This window comes from Vulpes vulpes, chromosome 14, assembly GCF_048418805.1.
Source record: "Vulpes vulpes isolate BD-2025 chromosome 14, VulVul3, whole genome shotgun sequence".
Lineage (NCBI taxonomy): Eukaryota > Metazoa > Chordata > Mammalia > Carnivora > Canidae > Vulpes > Vulpes vulpes.
In genome coordinates, this window is record NC_132793.1 from 102,664,442 (window position 1) to 102,685,125 (window position 20,684).

A 20,684-nucleotide genomic window follows, 5' to 3' on the forward strand; every position below is an offset into this window, starting at 1 on the left:
CTTTGAGCGCAGGAGGCTAAGACGGTAACTCGTCAGGAACACTTTCCCTACGTCAGCAGGTACAAAGGTGGGAAGGGTGAGGCAAGAGGGGAAGTCCTTGGGCCCCCGCCCCGCGGGGCGACCGGGACCGCTTCCCAGCGCCGGCCGGAGACAGAGTCCCAGCCTTCCCATTGGCTGCCGAGAACCCGCCCACGCCGCTGGCAGCCAATCGGAGGCGCCGGGGGTGGGGTGGCGCCCCGGGGGCGCTGACGCGAGCGCGGTCCCGCCAGAATGTCGCGGTCCGCGGCCGGCGGCGCGGGGCGCGGGGAGGCCGGGCGCGCGCGGGCCGAGCCCTCGGGCCGCTGATCCGAGGCCATGGAAGACGAGCAGCCCGACAGCTTGGAGGGCTGGGTGCCGGTCCGCGACGACCTCTTCGCCGAGCCCGAGCGACACCAGCTGCGCTTCCTCGTGGCCTGGAACGACGCGGAGGGCAAGTTCGCCGTGACCTGTCACGACCGCACGGCGCAGCGGCGGCGGCGCGAGGGGAGCCGGCCCGAACCAGAGCCCGAGCGGGCCGCGTCCCCCCCGAGCTGGGCGGGCCTGCTCTCGGCCGCCGGGCTCCGCGGCGCGCACCGGCAGCTGGCGGCGCTCTGGCCGCCCCTGGAGCGCTGCTTCCCGCCGTTGCCGCCCGAGCTGGACGCGCGCGCCGGCGGGGCCTGGGGCCTGGGGCTCGGGCTCTGGGCGCTCGTGTGGCCGGCGCGCGCGGGCCCCGGCGACGCGGCGGTGCAGGAGCTGTGCGGGCGCCTGGAGCGCTACCTGGGCGAGGCTGCGAGCGGCTGCGGCGGCGCGGCGGTGCGCGACGCGCTCTTCCCGGCCGACGGCGGCGCGCCCGACTGCGAGAGCCTGCGCGACTTCCGGGAGAGGGCCCTGCGCGCGCGGTGGGCCGCGGCGGGCGCGCGGCTGCGCCAGGTAGCCGCGGGGCGGGAGGGGCAGCCGCGGGGGTGGGGCCGCGGTGCGTGTGGCGCGGGTGGGGGTGGGTGGGTTGTGTTCGGTTCCGGAGAGCCGGGCTGTCGGCCGGCCAGGGGGCGCTGGGCGTGGACCGGGCAGGGCGCGCACAGGTGCACAGGTGCCTGTCACCTCTAGGGGACCTGAGGGGGGCGCGCGCAGGTGCCTGTTACCTGTAGGGGAGCTGGGCGTGGACGGGGCAGGACGCGCGCAGGTGCGCGGGTGCACAGGTGCTTGTCACCTGCAGGGGAGCTGTGGGCGAGGGGGGGAGGGCGCGCGCAGGTGCCTGTCACCTGTAGGGGACGGGGGGGGGGGGAGCGCGCGCAGGTGCACAGGTTCCTGTCACCTGCAGTTCTCAGGCGGGTCAGCGTGCATCCTCTGTCTGCAGCCAGCCCCTGACCCCTTTCTCCGAAGACTCTGGCAGACCCGGCTGCCCTCTAACAGGATTTGCCAGAGAATAGCGAAAGCAGAACCGGAAGCAGCCGTAGTACACGTGGGAAACAGCCTGGCGGACGGGATGTAAACACTTCCCGGTTCTCGGCGGGGACGGCGGGGGGCGGGGGTGGGGAGCGGCGGCGGCCGTCCGGAACACTGGAGACCAGCTGCTTTAGAGGATGAAGGGGCTTCTAGGGGAAAGGTTGGAAAGTAACGCAAACGTCTGGTGGAAAGCCGACGGGGAGTGAGCTTTATTCTTTTATTTGGAAGGGCAACCGGAGTGCAATTTTAAGTTTAAAAGACGTCATTTGGGAAGCCCAACAACTCATTCTTTGAGTGATAAACTTACAGAATTTAACGAGGGTAGGGGGAACGCAAGTTCACAAAAGAGTTTGGGAGAAAAATAGGCTGTGTGTATTCACAATTTACTACGGGTGGCCAAGATTGAGGCTCTGACACCCTGGACACCTCCTCTTGCTTGCTTGTTCTCATTACAGGCCGATCTTAATCTGGATGATTTTTCTGCGCATTCTTTTGAGGAAGGGAGGAGTGTGAGGGAAGAATTCAGCCATATTTCAAAGTCTTAATTACATCTTCCTAATCAACATATAGAACCAGCTTTTTTTTTTTTTTTTTAAGATTTTATTTATTCATGAGACACAGAGAGAAAGAGAGAGAGAGAGAGGCAGGCTCCCCGCAGGGAACCTGATGTGGGACTCGATCCCAGGACTCCAGGATCACACTCTGGGCTGAAGGCAGACGCTCAACTGCTGAGCCACCCAGGAGTCCCTAGAACCAGCGTTTTAAAGCAAAATGGCTTTTTTTAAATTTTTTTAAATTTTTATTTATTTCTGATAGTCACAGAGAGAGAGAGAGAGAGAGGCAGAGACATAGGCAGAGGGAGAAGCAGGCTCCATGCACCAGGGATCCCAAGCAAAATGGTTTTATAAAAGGAGTTTGTGGGATGCCTGGGTGGCCCAGTGGTTAAGCATCTGCCTTTGGCTCAGGGCATGATCCTGGAGTCCTGGGATCGAGTCCCACATCGGGCTCCCTGAATGGAGCCTGCTTCTCCCTCTGCCTGTGTCTCTGCCTCTCTCTCTCTCTCTCTTTCTCATGAATAAATAAATAAAATCTTAAATAAAAGGAGTTTGTTAGAGGGTCTTACACCATTGAATGATTATAGTCATAACATTCTGCCCTGGATATACCATGATTTAACTGTTCGTTTTAGTTGACATTTTAGTTGTAGGACAATAGCATTTTCATATAATCAGTATTTTAATTTGTGAAGTTGAGGGCATTAAAGTTTCTTTAGTTTTGTTTATTTGGTATGATCTTATAAATACTGTCCTTACGTGAGCTTTTATTTACATTTTGTCTTCCAGGTTCTTCAGGGGCATGATCAAGCCCACACCATGGTAGCACTAATGAAAGTTTATCGAGAGGAAGATGAAGCATACCAAGAGTTAGTTACTGGAGCAACTACATTTTTCCAGTATTTACTGAAGCCATTTAGGGATATGAGAGAAGTTGCAACTTTATGTAAGCTTGATATTTTGGTATGTTTTCTTTATATCTGTATTTTATCAGATTTGTTATGTGTCACATATTATTTCTTTAGTCCCATTTCAGATTCAGTGTGTGTTGGCACCTTGGGTCCACCTTTGTGTTTAGATGATAGTATACATATGTTGAGTTTATTTTTAAAAAAAATTTTTTTAAAGATTTATTTATTTATTTATTTATTTATTTATTTATTTATTTATTTATGATAGGCAGAGAGAGAGAGAGAGAGAAGCAGAGACACAGGAGGAGGGAGAAGCAGGCTCCATGCCAGGAGCCTGACATGGGACTCGATCCCGGGACTCCAGGATCGCGCCCTGGGCCAAAGGCAGGTGCTAAACTGCTAAGCCACCCAGGGATCCCCTATTTTTAAAAATTAATTTGAAAATGAAGGCATTTTATGTTGGTCATCTGAATACATTAAGATTTCTGCAGCTTTCTGAGGGTTAAACCACATTCTTTGCTAATGACTTGTTTTTGATGAGAAGCTTGTTTATGTTAGCCTATTTTCAGATTCTAAGGACATATGCAGATTTCCAAGAAACTGAATGAAAATATAAATAGCAAGGCCCTGGATCATAATTCAGTAATTTAAGCTTTAGTAAATGTTGCCATCGCTCTTATTTCCTTGAGCTATGTAGCAACCCAGTGACCCTGGTTAGCGTAGACATCCTCCTGTCAGTGTTACGAAGGAACCTAGGGCCCAGAGGGGTGAAATAGCTTTCCCTGGGTCTCAACCAGCTGGAGTCAGAAGACATCAGAGAGATCTCTTGAGCTCTGCCTCTGCACTGGGCCAGACTTCCACACACATACTCACAGCCCCTGCCAAGCTACTGTACTGTAGAAATGGTGTCCTGTTTAGATAAAACTCATGCCACTCAAATTTCCAGAGAAAATTGTTCTGTTCATTATACTGAAAGCATATTACTTGGATAGTCTTTACTTCCTGTATATATTTTTTCCTTAATTAACAGCTTCACTGAGATACAATTCACAGACCATACCACTCACCTGTTTAAGATATATGATTCAGTGGTCTTTAGTATATTCATTTGTGCAACTATCACCACTATCTAGTTCCAGAACATTTTCATCACTCCCCAAAGAAACCCCATACCCATAAGCAGTCATTCTCTATTCTCCCCCAACCCTGGGCAACCAGCAGTGTGCCTTCTGCCTCTGTGTGTTTCCCCATTCTGGCCATTTCATCTTGTGTGGGATTACATGAGATGTAGTCATTTGTGTCAGGCTCTTTTCATGTTGCATAATGTTTTCAAGGTCCATCCATGTTGTGCAATGTCCCAGAACTTCATTTCTTTCTTTTATCCTTTAGTATTCACTATAGCACATTTCACTTATCCATTTAGCAGTTGATGGGCATTTGGGTTGTTTGATGGACATTTAGGTTGTTTCCACTTTTTAACTATTAGGAATAATGCTGCTATGAACATCTGAGTACAAGTTTCTATGTGGACCTATGTTTTCATTTTTCTTGGATATATACCTAGCAGTGGAATTGCTGGGTCCTATGGTAACTATATGTAGCCTTTCCAAAGAACCATCAGACTGTTTTCCAATGCAGAATGTACCATTTTACATTCCTACCAGCAGTAAGTGAAGGTTCCAGTTTGTCCACATTATCTCCAACATTTGTTATTGTCTGTCTTTTTGGTTTTATCCACCCTAGTGGATGTAAAGTGGTATCCTGTGGTTTTTTTTTTAAGGTTATTTATTTATTTATTCATTCATGGGGGGGGGCAGAGAGAGAAGCAGGCTCCCAGTAGGGAGCCTGATGGCAGGACTCGATCTCAGGACCTCATGATCATGAACTGAGCCAAAGGCAGACGGTCAACCACTGAGTCACCCAGGTACCCCATCCTGTGGTTTTGATTTACATTTCTCTGATGGCTAACCTGTATATATTTCTTATATTATTAGTTTTGTAGAAGAACTGGATGCCAAATGACTACTAGTACATGTCATAATTATGAATTTTTAGATTTTATGATCTTTTAGGTTACTGTATTATTTTTGCCCTTCAGAGAAGAATTATTATATTGAAAAGCTTCCTGCCGTGTCCCTGAAAGAAGCTGTAGCAACAGCTAACACTTGAATGCTGTGTACTGGGCCTTGTGCTGAATGTTTAACAAAACCGGTGTGATTTAAACAATTGTGGGTTAAAATTTTTTTTTTAATTTTTTACCTAATCACTGCACCCAGCGTGGGGCTCGAGCTCCCAACCCCAATATCAAGAGTCACAGGCTCCACCAACTGAGGTAGCCAGGTGCCCCTAAACAATTGTGTATTAATAGAGGAACATAACTTGAGAGAATTCCTGTCTAGAAAATGTTATTCTAATATTGCAAAGTGAAAGTAGGTTTTTATTTTTCTTTATGCCCCAGAGTATCCCTTGTCTCCCAAGTGTTGCCTGGCTTAGAGCCTCATTCATTCTCAGTAAGGAATTGCTGAATGAATGAAATGTAATTAACTAGTAGTAATAAAAGTAGTTGAAATAATCCATGTAACCAATTTCCTGTGTCTCTGCATTAGTATTCTCTCTTGTGAATACAATTTTCCTTTCTTTTGTAGAAATCCTTGAATGAGGATGATTTGGGTCCTAAGAGGATAGTTGCCTTGCAGAAAGAAGCCAAAGAATGGACCAGACAGGCTGAAGAAGCTGTAGTCTCTATTCAGGACATTACAGTGAATTATTTTAAAGAAACAGTAAAAGCATTAGCAGGTAACAGTGTAAAATTCTACATTAAGGTGTATGTGATTTTCATTTTATTCAACAAACATTTGAGTACCTCTTGCACACGAGGCACTGCGTTTCCTAGGAGCTGAGGATTCAGTATAAGGGTAAGCATAACAGACATGGTACAGTCTGGTGAGGGGAGAGAGATCTTATTTATGTATACATTCAAACACATGGGAAATGGCAGTAGCAGCCGGCCTCCTGAAGAGAAGCAGGGTGTTCTGAGAGCTGCCAAGAGGCAGGAGGCTCCTTCACTAGGTCAGTGAAGGCCTCTGGGGAATGGCACCTGCCCCAATACCTGAAGGTCAGTGGGAGTTGAGAGACCATCAGAGTGAGGGAAGAGTGTTCCAGGCAGAAGAAATGGCACTCACAGAGGCCCTCTGACTGGAAGGAACTTGGCAAGTGTGAGGGAAGAGAGGAAGGGGGAGGGGAGAGAGATGTGAGCAAATTCAGCAGACAGGCAGGGGTGAGGGGGGGGGTTGCGGAAGACTTCTCATAGAGGATGTCATTATAGATGGCGTCCCCAAACAGGAAACCTAGTGTCTGCCAGCTTGTTACATTTCATTCATAAAGTGAAATGTCCCGTAGCTGTGATGCCCAATTCTCTATATCTGTTTTTATGACTGTTGGGAGTTGCATGATACATTAAGTGAAATAAATGAACTACAAAGAAGAACGATGATCTTGTGGGGTTTTTTTGTTTATTTTTTGTCTTTGGTTCAAACTGCCTATCTAGCTTGACCTAGAAACAGTCTGGAAGTGTATGCACCAAAATGTAAGAAACATCGCCTCAAGTAGGTGAGATTCATGATTTACTTCTTTTTTTTTTAATGAAGTATCTAAAAAAATTTTTTAAAAGACTTTATTTTTAAGTAATATCTACACCCAACATGGGGCTCAAACTCAACAATCCTGAGATCAAGAGTCCTGTGCTCTACTAACTGAGCCAGCCAGGTTCCCCAAAGTATCTAAAATGTTTATACTGATGTCCATGTATAATTTTTGTGACAATAAAAGGTAATTAAAACATTTTTTTCTTTTAAAAAAGGATGTTTTGCAAGTAAGGTGGGAGGCAGTAAAGAATTAGCTCAGAATACATTTTTCCCTTTTCAATGAGTTGTAATTATGTTTTATTTTTATTAATTCCAATCCAACAGAAATGCAGAAACAAATGGAACAGGACAAGAAGAGATTTGGCCAGGCTGCCTGGGCCACAGCAACTCCCAGGTTAGAAGAACTCAAGCTGATGTTAGCCCGAGAGACTCTACAGCTTATGAGAGCCAAAGAGTTGTGTTTAAATCACAAAAGAGCTGAAATTCAGAGGAAGGTAAGATAAAGATAAATGAAACTTGGTTGGAAAAAACCCACACTTTTAGGGCACCTGAGTGGCTCAGTTGGTTAAGTGTCTGACTCTTGATTTAGGCTCAGGTCATGACCTCAGGGTCATGGGATCAAGCCCCGCATCAGGCTCCATGCTGGTGGTACAGCCTGCTTACAATTCCCTCTCCCTCTCTCCCCACCCCCACCTCATGCACACGCATGTGTGCATGCTCACTCTCTCTCTAAAGAAAGAAACCCCACACTTTTAGGTAGTACCTTTCTTTCCAGGCAGCATTAAGAGCTTCCTTGCTTCATTCATTCCAACATTTACTAGCTGAGAATTTAGACTGTGGAAGGTTGGCCTTAAAGCTTCCTCTTGGTTAAGATGCTTTTGAAATATTCTATTGTAGGATGCTCCTGGTAGTAACACTGAGCCCAGTACTGAAGTGGGTAATATACTTAAGTCAATCAAGCAGTATTTCAGCACAACTCGAGAGTAATGCAAAGGTCTTTCAGCCTAGGATCACAGCCCCTTAAATTTCTTCCTGTAATGTTAAGAGTTTGAAGCAGTAAACACTGCAAATGGCTCACTGCCTTGATTTTTCTCTAAACCTAACTGTTTTCGTTTGTTTCAAGGGTAAGTTAAAGCATTTGTAACAAACATTGAATAAAGCATTTTTGTTTTGTTACTTGAAATTGGAAAAATGTTTTTTCACTTTGTTTTCTATTTGGTCCTAAGCAAAAAATAGAAAATTGTTCAAATGCATTTAACATTTGCTTTTTTTTTTTTTTTAAGAGAGAGTTATTTATTTATTAGAGAAAGAGAGAGAGCGTGCGTGCACAGCCAGAGGAGGGGCAGAGGGAGAAGCAGACTCCCTGCCAAGCAGAGAGCCCAACGTGGGGCTCAATCCCAGGACTCTGAAACCACGGCCCCAGCCGAAGGGAATGTTCAACCAACTGAGCCACCCACGTGCCCCTAACATTAGCTTTAAACATACTAATCATTTTAACTTGCTGTTATTTTTTTTTCATGAAAACAAGATGGAAGATCTTCCAGAACAAGAAAAAAATGTAGATGTTGTAGACGAATTAGAAATACAGTATTATGAAGTCCAGTTAGAACTGTATGAGGTTAAATTTGAGATATTAAAATATGAAGAAATACTGCTTATAACACAGTTGGACTCAATTAAAAGGCTTATAAAAGGTAAGGTATATATTTCAATGTGTATGTTAAAATGTTTAAATCACACCTCCAAAGAAATACAGGCCACGTTATTACTTCTTATAAATTGGCTAAAACATCTACTGAAATTTCCTAAAAAAAAGTTTTCCTTTTAGCATTTCTGTTATTCCAGTAATATATTCATTGTTAAACACAAGGCAAAACAAAGGAAAACTTACCCACCCCCCAGTCCATCATCACAGATACCAAGTGAGAATAATATGCTGGAAAGTCTTGTTTGTATACTGATACAACTGTATACAAGTAAATACCAATTTTTAAACCCAAAATGTATATATCTTGTTTAATAACTTCCTTTCATTTAATACATAATAAGCACCTTTCCATTTCGGTAAGTAACAAAAACATGAGAGATGTTAATGGCAGCACAGTATTTGGTTATACGGATATACCGTGATTTCTAGTCTTAAACTATTGCAAACAGCAATTTGGCAAAGAACCCTCCTTGACACATCCTTGTGTGTAGAAGAGATTCTTTCTTTCTTTCTTTCTTTCTTTCTTTCTTTCTTTCTTTCTTTCTTTCTTTCTTCTTTCTTCTTTCCTTTCTTTCTTTCTTTCTTTCTTTCTTTCTTTCTTTCTTTCTTTCTTTCTTTCTTTCTTTCTTTCCTTTTTTTTAAAGATTTAATTTATTTATTTGAGAGTGAGTGAAAGAGAGGAGCAGGGAGAAGGGAAGGGGGAGAGGGAGAAGCAGACTGCTACCTAATCCGGGAACCTGATTCTGGGCTTGATCCTAGGACTCCGGGATCATGACCTGTGCTGAAGGCAGATGCTTTATCGACTGAGCCACCCAGGTGCCCTGAGATTATTTCCTTGTAATAAATTTCCAAAGGGGGAATCATTGGGTCAAGGACAGTGCAGATTTTACATGTTGACACACACCTGCTAACCCTGCAATAATCATTCGATGCACATTTTCCCCTCACCTTTGTTATCTTTTGATTTCTGAATTCCATACTACATAATGGCCTTCCAGATTGAGGTTGTGAAAAGAGCTGATTATGAAAATAGCTGTTCCACACTTACACCATTATTTTAAGTTCTTGCCTACTTGATAGAAGACAATGGCCTCTTGTACTTTTCATTTATTTAATTACAAGTGTAATGGGCATGATTTTGCGGTTGACTGGCTGCATTTCTTTTATTAACTGTCTATCGTTGGTCTTTGCCCACTTTCCCTTGGAACATTCCCTTTCCACACTAAGACTATTACTCTGTTATCTGTCCTGTGTTGCAAAGAATTTCTCTCCACCATTTGCTTTTTCTTGCCTTGTAGAAATACTTCATTTTTATGAAGTCATATCTGCTTTTGGTAAAGTCTTTCTGCATCTGTCAAAGTGCTCCTCATCCCCAAACTATATCAAAATTTTACTTGTGTTTTCTTTTAGTATATTTCTGATTAAAAAAAATTTTGCTCTTTAATCCAGGTTAAATTAATCTTGATGTGTGGTGGGAATCTAACTCCCCCCCCCTCCCCCAAATTGTTAGGTAATCTCAGTCACTGATTTTGAAAATGTTTTCCCAAAGTGCTTTGACTGGCTTCCTGTCTCATGTCCAGAATTATTATAGTTATTTTTACCTAATAATGAATTGTCATTTTCTTTCACTAGTTTGTGAATGGCTTCTGGTGCTGGTCCCGTATGTTCCTATTACTGTACTTGGGTGTACAATTTAGTGTCTGGTTCAGCAAGTGCCTTCCATAGTACTCTGCTTTTCCTCAGGTTTCCTGATTCTTTCCACTCCTTTATTCTTTCAGACGAACTTTAGAATCACTTTGGCAAGTTCCAAACAAAAACCTAAAAACCTCCTTGGAATTTTTATTGGGATTGTGCTTAAAATTAGAGATTAATTTGGGGAGAATTGTCATCTTTGCAATTTTGAATCTTCCCATCCAAGGACATGGTATGTCTTTCCTTTTACTTACATCTCTTTTTTCCCCTCAAGTTCCTCCAAGCATAATATTTTTCTTCATACTGAATCTAAACATTTAATTTAATCCTAGGTATTCAAAAAACTTTATAGTAATTTCAGGTTATAAGCACTATACATATTTAAGGGAAAATCTTATTTAAAAAGCTAATCCCGGAAAGATGCATGCCAAATTGTTCATAATATTTTCCTCTGGGAATGGGATTCCAAAGGTTTGGGAGAAGAAGAAAATTTCACTTTCTAGTTTTGTAGGACTTGATTTGTTACAACTAACATGTATTTAAAAAAAATACATATGTAACCAAAATTAAGTATCTTTAAGGGACCTTAATGACACACTGCTGGTAGAATGTAGGTTGCCCTTCTGGAGGGAAACTGAATGCTAATTATCAAGAGCCCTGACTGTTCATCTTCTAAATAAGTAATAAAAATGTACGGAAAGATTTTATGTTCAGATGTTCATCACGGTGAAATTAATAATAATGGAACCCTGGAATATTCTAACAATACAGAATGCTCAAATTAGAGAATACTGTGTTGCCATTAAAATTCTATTTCCATCACACGGAAGATGTCCTCTTAGCTATGTGTTATTGATTATGTATAGCTGTGTGTGTGTGTGTGTGTGTAGGGTCTGTGTGTATGTGCATAAGTGTATAGCTGTGTGTGTAGGTACAGGTGTATGTGTCTGTAGCTGTGTATGTGTATACCCATGTTAATAGTGGCTTTCCCAGGGTGGTGGGGTTACAAGTCATCTTCACTTTCTAAAATTTAAAGTATATTTGTGTGTTATTTTTTTTTACCAAAATGTTTTAAAAACATCATCAATACATTTCTAGATAAAGAGGATGAAGTTGTCTATTACGACCCATGTGAAAGTCCTGAGGAGCTTGGAGCCCTTGACTGTGTGACAGGGCTGCCAAGTGACAAGAGTGTAGAGGTACAGGAGCTGAGCCGGCAGCGCCAGCGCCTGGAGACTCAGCGGGGCACGATCTGTGCCCGGAGAGCCTGTCTCAGGAACAGAAAGGTAGGAGTGCCATGCAGGGCAGCTCTCTTCCTGCCAAGGCTCCTTTTATGAAAGCTGAAGAGGTCCTGAAAGGAAGGCTTTTTACCAACACAGTGATTAACCTCTTCTTGGGTGTTTATACAGGTATCAGTGGCTACAATTTATTTATTTATTTTTTTTGAAAAGGATTCCCTTTTGGGGGTCTAAGCATTTACCATAATCTCTAGATTTTAGTTAATCCATTCAACAACTGTTTGTTAAATGCCTGTTACATGCCCAGGTATTTAAAAAAATCATGGTAGGTAGAAAATTCAAGTAATCATCTTCAGTACATTCTAAAGTTTATTTTATTGTAAATTATTGATTATAGAATATTTGTCAAAAATAATGAGGTGTCTGACTGGCTCAGTCAGTGGAGTGTGCGACTCTTGATCTTGGGGGTTGAGTTTGAACCCTATACTGGGTGCAGAGATGACTTAAATTTTTTTTTTTTTAAATCTATAAGAAGAACATTCAGCTCATTTCAACCCTTATATTTGGTGACTTTTTTCTTAATTTTTATAAATTCCACAATCACATAAAAGGTAATATATAAGAATAGCTAGTACAGTTAAAATACAGTTTTTAATGTAAATGTATTTGTGGGTTGTATATGGTTATGTAGGTATGTTTGGAAATATAATTACTATTGTAATATTATGGGGAGAGGTGTTTAAAACACTTGCATGGAAATAGATTCTTTGGACACATGCCATGTAAGCATGGAGGGCTGCCTGTGTATCCCCTCATTTCCATCTTTCACAGCACTAAATCCCAGCCTTGCCCTTATGACTGGGTGTGGTCGATTCCTCGAAGTAGCCAGTCAGCATGTAACCAAGGGGAGGCAGGACCCTGGAGCCACACCAGAAACTATGAGAACAAATGCCTCACAGGACAGCACAAACACGGTGGTGCTTTCTTCTGCTAAACTTCTCTGCTAGAGCCTACTACGATAGTAAAAACTGTGCAAGTGACTTGTATTATTCCACCAGGATCAATGCAAAGAGAATCATCGGCTGCGACTGCAGTTGGCTGAAGAAAGGATGAAACATTTTCATCAGCATCATAGTATCCAGGTGGTAAGTGGTCGAAGAAATGTTCTATGTTTGCATAACATGACATACTGGCTTCAATCTGTAAAGAGTAGAACCCCCTGCCCTCGACGGGCAGCTGCGAGCCTTAATCCTAGGGAGCCTGCAGTCCAGCCCTGCAGCTTGGGAGGGGGTGCGGGGTGGGGCTGGGGTAGGCACCAGTATCAGATCACCAGCCCTTTCTTTTCTCAAGACCTCTCTTTTGAGAAATGTACAAACATATGTTCCTTTAAATATAGAAAAGAGACAAGATGAAAGAAGAGGAGAAAAAGAAAAAAGAATGGATAAACCAAGAACGCAAAAAAACACTCCAGCGGTTGAGAACATTTAAAGAGGTAAGTTCTAGAAATAGTGGCCTCACTTGTATTTTCTGGAGAAATAAATGAAGGTCACCCATCCTAGGAGAAAAGTGTCGAGTATTATGAACAGATCACTTGAAACACAAAATGTTCTCCAAATGCCATTATTTTTAGTGTAGAAATAAAAAATGAAAATATAAGAATATTTTTTAAAAGATTTTATTTATTTGAGAGGGAGTGCACACCAATGGAGTGGTGGGAAGAGGGAGGAGGAGGAGCCGGCTCCCCTCTGAGCAGGGAGCCTGACCTGGGGCTTGATCCCAGGATCATATCTGAGCCGAAGGCACACACTTAACTTACCGAGCCACCCAGGCACCCCCAAAATAGTAGAATATTAAGAAATTTTTGACATTGCTGTACACCAGGGTTCTGATTCTGACTCTCCCTGCTATGCTGTTGCCCAGCGAGGACAACTAAAAAACAGTTAAACTGACCTCGACTTTAGCTCAGTTCTTCCTCACTTGTAATAAGTCTCTCAAAGCAGTCAAGGCAGTGTTGTGACAAGTAGATAGTTAAGGGCTCTGTTAAAAGTGAATAGGCTGGGGATCCCTGGGTGGCTCAGTGGTTTAGAGCCCACCTTTGGCACAGGGTGTGATCCTGGAGTCCTGGGATCGAGTCCCACGTCAGGCTCCCTACATGGAGCCTACTTCTCCCTCTGCCTGTGTCTCTACTTCTCTTTCTCTGTGTGTCTCTTGTGAATAAATCAATAAAATCTTTTAAAAAAAAGTGAATAGGCTTAAAAAGAAAGTAAATAGCTACTTACTTAAAAATAATGTTAAACTAGTTGAATATAAAACATAAATCTGTTTTCACCACATACCCTCACAAAGACCCAAGTTGGTAGCTGCCCCCCAAAAGAGAGACTATCCATTCCCAAAGTTCTGGAATAAGGTATTGAAGGTGTGCTGTGATGTTAACCAGAAAAGGGGCCCTGGAGTGGTAAATCAGGACACACTGACTTCAGCTCACTTTTTGGTACGCTCGCTACTCTGATGATTAATGAGCACCTGCTGCATGCCAGCCCAGTGCTAAACACCTGCATTCATTCTCCTTTACTTAAGGCTGCAGCCCCAGTGGTGACCCACCTTAGCTCATGCTGCGTGCAGCCACTTGTCTGTAACTCTGGAGCCGCACAGGCCTTCTCCGGCCCAGGCAGCACACCTGAACCAGCCAGGGGGCTTCTGAAAGTCACGGATGCCCAGACCTGCCCCTGCCTCCAAAAATGGGAGACTGAGTTGCAGGTATATCATGTGAGACCCACGTGAAGGCAGAGTGAATGTGCACAGGATGAAAGGTTGGTGGGCTCTCGCTGGAGGGCACTGGTTAATGGAGTGCAGTCAGGATGGAAGAAGGATCAAGGCATGCAAGTCTGGCTCTTAAGCCTCGAATAGGCTGATCAGTGATCAGTTTTTCAACTGTGGAGATGAGAGGGGTAACTGATGGACATGGCAGAACTAGGCCACCAACGCTCTCAGACTGAGCAGGAGGTGTGAAAATCCAACATGCTGACCTCATATTGGCTTAAGGTGTGGGTTTTGTGGTCCTCGGAGGGGTACGCTTCTCCAGAGGGTGGGAGGAAGGCGTGCATGCAGTCTGAGTGCAGGGGAAAGAACCTTCTTCAGCCTCCTGCCACCACTTGTGATGAAGCTCCAGAAAAGCCAGTGTGTTTTTACGGTGTGTGAACAGAAGCAGCCTCTGTGGAATGAGGGGACCCTGCGTTGGCCAAGAAGTGCCCCCTTGAAGGGGACAAAGCCAATCTGAGCACATTTTGAAGGAAGGAAGTAGGAGCAGGAGAGGATGGGAAGTGAGTCATGTGATGCATGCTAGCTGGTGGGCCCAGGCAGGCTTTTAAATATCTGAGGGGCCGCTGGGAGGCAAAAGATTGAATTTGTCTTAGGTGAGCCCTGGGGACTCCCAGCAACATAAGGCAGAACTCAACAGGCCAGAGTCACAGCAAAGTGCAGCCACCGGAGTGCCGGGGCGGGAGCATCATCCCTGCCATCAGGGGATGGTCGGATGACCCTGGAGTCTCGCCTGGAGTTTCTGGGGCTCAAGTTCTACCAGCACAACACGTGATTGGCAGCTGCAGGCCTAGTGACTGCATGGCTGAGGTCTGGGGTCTGGCGCCAGGCTCTCCTAGTGCTCAGGAAAGGCAGAGGAACCTGGGAGGGAGACAGGGCACGTTCGGTGCCAGACTAAAGCAGTAAAGCGAGGCAAGTGAATTGTCTGGTTTCCCAGTGCAATGTTAAAAGCGATATTTATACTGTACTGTAGTGTGTTGAGTGTTAATAGCAAGATGGCTACAGAAAAGTACATATCTTAATTACTTTACTTCTAAAAATGCGATTGTCTGAGCCTTCAGCTAGTTGTACTCTTTCCACTGGTGGAGGGTCCTGCCTCCACATTGATGGCAGCTGACTAGTCAGGGTGGTGGCTGCTGAAGGTGGGTTTCCTAGAATAAGACAATGAAGTTTACTGTCATAAGGGCATAGTTTGGGCACCCCAAAACAACTGTTTTTAAAGATCTTATTTATTTGAGAGAGCGAGAGCAAGCAAACAGAAGCAGGCTGCCCCTTGAGCAGGGAGCCCAACAGGGGGCTCGATCCCAGGACCCCAGAATCGTGACCTGAGCCGAAGGCAGACGCTTCACTGACTGAGCCTGCCAGGCGCCCCTCTCAAAACATTTGTAATTGTAACATCAAATACCACTGATCACAGATCACCTGTAACAAATGTAATGATGAAAATATTGCAAGAATTGAATTTGAAATACTGCAAGAATTGCCAAAATGTGACATAGAGACACCAAGTGAGCAAATGCTATTGGAAAAACGAACCCGAAACTTGTTTGATGCAGGGTTGCCACAAACCTTTAATTTATAAAAAAAATGCAATATTTGCAAATTAAATAAAGCAACTGCAAAAAGACGAGGTAATCTGTACTCTTTGTTTTATCATGAATTGCAATTTGGGTATATTACTACTAAGTTTACATAGTATTATCACATTACATACATCCTTGGCCAGTTTTTTTTTTCCCCCCACTCAAGTTATATTTTTGGGATGTGTTCATGTTTATATATATAGATCTAGTTCATTTTTTTTTAAGATTTTATTTATTTAATCATGAGAGACAGACAGAGAGAGAGAGAGAGAGAGTCACAGGCAGAGGGAGAAGCAGGCTCCATGCATGGAGCCTGACATAGGACTCGATCCCGGGTCTCCAGGATCACACCCCGGGCTGAGGGCAGCGCTAAACCGCTGAGCCACTGGGGTTGCCCAATCTAGTTCATTTTAATGGCCACATAGTGTTAACATTTTATGTGTTTTACTGGCCAGTCAGTGCCTTCATTAGGGAGGCCTCCCACCATTCAAAATTCATTTTTTTATAGGGTATGTTTTTCTTTATCAAACCAACACCCGAGAAACCAGAATGTTTTAAATTTACATTTTTAAAGTATAAAATTTACTCTAAGCCTACAAATTAGAGAAGAGACATGTTACAACTGTCACTTTGAGGTTGATGCTGGTAGAATTTTTTTCATACAGCTGAGTTTTACATGGTTATAAATTTAACTCTATCACCTGTATTTTTTTAGGATGTTTTACCAACTTTGTGTATACTGCTTATTATGATTTTTCATTGCTGCGTAATATTTTAAATAAATTCACCATAATTTTCTCAGCTAACTTCCTATTTTTATTTTCATACAAAAATATGCATGTTTTCATTTATGCTTATACTTTCATATATTTATTTTACTGTAGAGAAAGTATTACATATCAAAGGAATAAATGCTTATTTCTTAGTAATAGATTTAGTAGCAAGGGCAGCTATCCAAAGTGAGAAGGAGCCACTGCAAACGAGAACAATCCACGGACAGAGGCCCTTCAGTGTATACTTATTTACAGCAAGTTTCAGCATTCTGATGGTTTGCACTTGTGGCAAGTTTCTCACAGCAGTGTTTCATTTTCAGAGATGTCCACGTGGGTCTGTACTAAAGACCTCTTGCTCAGAGCCTGCAGCTCCACACCTGCCAGGTGGGCTTTCCCTGCAGACTTCTCCCGCGGCTGCTGCAAGCCATCTGTCCTCTGGGGAGACCAGAAGGGCTCCCCCCTCTGAAGTCAATAATGCTAAAACTTCTGAGGATCTGCACAGCCCTGGAAATACCGCCCAGAGCTCTGTTCTAGTTGGTGACCAGACACATTGCAGATCCAGTGAGGAACTGTCACCGCCGCCCCCTCCACCGCCACCCCCACTGCCGCCCCCTCCACCGCCGCCACCCCCACCACCCTTCCCTGCTCAGCCCTTTTCTTATTCTCAATCAACGAATCGCCAGAACTCACACTTGAGAACTCCAGTAGCCGAGGATCAGCCACTGCCCCTGATGTGCGAACCATCTGCTGGGAGACCACACTATTCCTCAGCTGCTCTCGGAGGCCCAGGTAACCGCTGCAGTTCTGTCTCTGCTCAGCAAGGGTCATTGAGCGGTGGGCTGAAGCATTCTTGCTGTAGAAGCAATTGCCCTCACATCAAAACCTTTTGCAGAATTCTCTACAATCTTGAAATTCTCCAGCATTTGCTGCCTTAAGTTATCATTACTGCAAAGTTAGCACAGCCAGAATCTGAGTTCGATAAACACTAACTCATCTTGAAGAAACGATCTCTATACATTTAATGGTCCCATGACTTGGGATCACTATTAAAGACTTGCCTGTTTCAGGTCCTTAGGACTTGAGTGTGCATTTGATTTCTGCCACTGTTGCTTTGAATTAAGCATCTGTGAGTCATTTACAGAATTTAACTGTTGCAGCTTAAGGAGAATACTGGTTGGGAATTACTGGAGAGGAATATTAGAATATAGAAGGGTGTTCTTACAGACTGCTGGACTGGGAAACCATATATTGGGAGATCTTTCTAAACGGAAGTGGTCAAAAGAACAGCAGACCCTGTTCTGCCTTTGCAAGTACAATACACTGAATACACACGAATATTCTTGAATGAGGGCTGTCGTTCTGACTCATAGTTCTGGTGATGGCTGATACATTGACTGTTGAGGCGACTGGCTGAAATCCATCTGCCCAGACTTGGAGCCTGCTGCTCGGTGGTGGAGGAAGGGTTTAGATAAACCCCAGAAAAATTCCATGTACCTGTGTTACAAAGACTGTGCCTGAGCAGCTCCCCTGAGCACAGGCAGGGCCGCTGGAGTAGGCGACAGGAATCCTATAAACACAACAGTTCCAAAGTGCAGTTCTGGTTAATTGATTTTTCCGGTTACTTGGAGTTCACAGTTTCCCTCTACCCAGAATCAGGTACAGGTGAAAACGTTCATGCTGTTAGGTGGAAGCCAAGTGGCCCATTTCCACTTGGCGTCTGCAATAACACAGTGTGAATGAAGAGCAAGAGCATGCCTGCCTGGGCCAGCAGTTTGCATGTGGGGGTCATCCCAGTTAGGGTTAGTGCGCACGGTATCAGGAGGCCCTACTCAGCACCCCACCCCACCTCCTCTCACTGCAAAGAATAAGGAGGTGTGAGTTAGTACCTGAAAATCAGTGTGAAACTTTATCTTCTTACTCCTGGAAGGGGACTACTGTGAGTTTAAATCCAAAATTGGTTGGTTGGTAGAGCATGGCCTCAGTCCCGAACCAGGAAGGACTCTGTCTTGAAGCCTCCTGGAAACCTCCATGGTGGTGGCCACAGTCCCCCTCGCCCCCACCCCCACCTCTGGAGGGCAGTTACAGAGTTTACCCCCTTGAGCGGGGGAGGGCACTATCTCAAGGCACCTGAGTGAAGAATAGCTTCTCATCCAAGCCTTGAAAGTCTAATCTGATCTGTGTTGTGACAGCATCTTGCACCGTCCCAGGTGGAAGCTGTGCGTTGGCTCAGGTAACATTTGTAGGTGGAATTAACACAGCACACAGCGACCTACCAGTGCCACCCCCAGGTTCACTGTCGCTGATGAAAGTTTACCTTCAGCCTTTCCCTGTGTGTGCAAACCTCCTCATGTCACCATCACAGAACATGTCACCACTGATATACTGCAGGGTGAAGTTAGAGAAACACGGCGGGTACGTTGTAGAAAAAGATCTTCTTGAAGTGGGAAGCAAATACAATTTCCTGAACTTGTGTGCAGCTGTCACGCACATTGGGGGCAAATTATTTACAGCCCCAGGATTCCCTGTCCCTCAGAATCACAGAAAGATAACCCCATGTCTTGAAAGACAGCTGTTGTGACAGCAGGTGCGCATGACTGGGCCTCCGAGTGGCTGTGGCTTTGAGGAAGTGGTGGACAGTGAGTGGTCAGGGGACACGATAGTGACTAAACTCGCCCGTATTCACCCAGGGAGCCTGTGGTTGGCCTTTCTCACAGGTAATCAAGGCGTTTGTTTAATGGAAGATGGTTTGTTCCAATCATGTCAGTATCCAGCGTGCGACTTGACACAGAGCTATACAAAAGTGCGCTGGCATCTTGGGGGGAGAGATGCGGTTTGCTGATGGCACCTGCTGTTTGCCAATTTCAGGATCCATGGATGAAGTGCTGGCCTCCCTGCGGAGCAGCAGCACCCCTCTGCGGAGAATGGAAGCGCCCACTTTGAGCCCTCCCCGTGCCTCGTTCAATGAGCAGCTTCTGGCTGCCATCAGGCAGGGGGTCAAACTGAAGAAAGTTCACTCTGGCCCAGGCCTGAACCCCAGCAACAAACCAGCCAGCGACCTGGAGAGAAGTATCAAGGCAGCGCTCCAGAGAATCAAGAGAGTGTCTGCTGACTCAGAGGAGGAGGAGGGGGAGGACGGTGATGAGCAGAGCCCTGGCGGCTGTGGTGGTGGCAGTGAGTGGGACCGCTGAGCTCTGTCCCCACCGCAGGCTCCACACCGGGTGGCTGAACAAGGGGATGCAGGCCCAGGGCCTGTTCTGGAAAAGCACATGAGCAGGTCCGTCAGCCACGTGACAGCCTGGTTGGTGAGCAGGCCTCCGTGTGATGTTGCAGCTTTTCTGGAATGCCGAGGCTCTTAACATCAGGGCAGGAAGTCAAGGGCTGGTGACTTCCACACACCAAAAGGTAGTTGGGATCTAAGAACCCACTGTATTACGGGCGTAAGAGAACAGTATTTATTTTCCACCAAGGATTATCTGGAATCATTCCCTCGTTCTGAAAAAAGTTGATAACCACTGTGCTCAGCAGCGCTGTTGAGCTACGGTCCGCGTCTCCCTGTTTGGGTGGAGCGGGGGTCTCCTTGCACAGAAGGCTTCGAATGTGAAAATGATTTTAGCAAGAATTAGAAAAAACTGCTCATAGCCAGGAAATATTTTAAATATTTTAAATGAAATCTATTTTATGTATTGAGCACTATATAAACTCATAATAAAGAACTATTTATAATGCACCAGTGTCACTCATGAGAACATGAAATGTAATATCTGAACATAGCTGTCCCTGCCTGGTGGGGCGTGGGGGGCAGGGGTGGTTTAAAGGTTTTAACGAGATTTCAGATAAACATTTGTTTAAACAAATACCAAGGGTGAGGGATAATGTCCCCCTCAGGAACTAAAGTCTCATGCTGGGACCTTTCCTCCTTGCTTTGTGTTAAAATCAAGAAGAGGGAGGGACCCACACTAGGCAGTCTGCTCCTGCCTTCAGACTGTCCAGAGCACCCCCACCCTTGCCCTAGCCATCTGGGTTTCTACAAGATGCAGAACAAGATGCACTGGCCTTCCCTTGTTTCCACAGAAAAGTCATTTACCAAAATCCCTCCTACTTCCGATTTCTTTTTGACTAACTCCATCCTGATAAACTGAGGCCTGAGAGGCCTTGGCTGGGAGGGGCCTCAGCCGGGAGGAATCTATAACCTTCTTCCACACCAGGGCCTGGGCCTCGTGGGTGGCCATGGTCAGGTGCCCACAGGTCTGGCCTGCGTCCTGCCTTTCCCGACCTCAGGAGGTACCAGCCCGAATCTGGTTCC

The 20,684-nt window shown here is 45.1% G+C and overlaps 1 protein-coding gene across 1 annotated transcript; it reads left to right on the forward strand.

Annotated features, from left to right (window-relative positions):
* The first annotated feature begins 277 nt into the window (after nucleotides 1-277).
* Nucleotides 278-20,108, forward strand: WHAMM (WASP homolog associated with actin, golgi membranes and microtubules). Its single transcript, XM_072737417.1, has 10 exons — nucleotides 278-948; nucleotides 2,805-2,978; nucleotides 5,572-5,722; nucleotides 6,895-7,064; nucleotides 8,099-8,264; nucleotides 11,069-11,256; nucleotides 12,267-12,353; nucleotides 12,605-12,700; nucleotides 16,702-17,170; nucleotides 19,247-20,108. The coding sequence occupies exons 1-10, from the start codon at nucleotides 355-357 to the stop codon at nucleotides 19,567-19,569; spliced, it is 2,418 nt and encodes an 805-aa protein (XP_072593518.1). The 5' UTR covers nucleotides 278-354; the 3' UTR covers nucleotides 19,570-20,108.
* The last annotated feature ends 576 nt before the right edge of the window (nucleotides 20,109-20,684 follow it).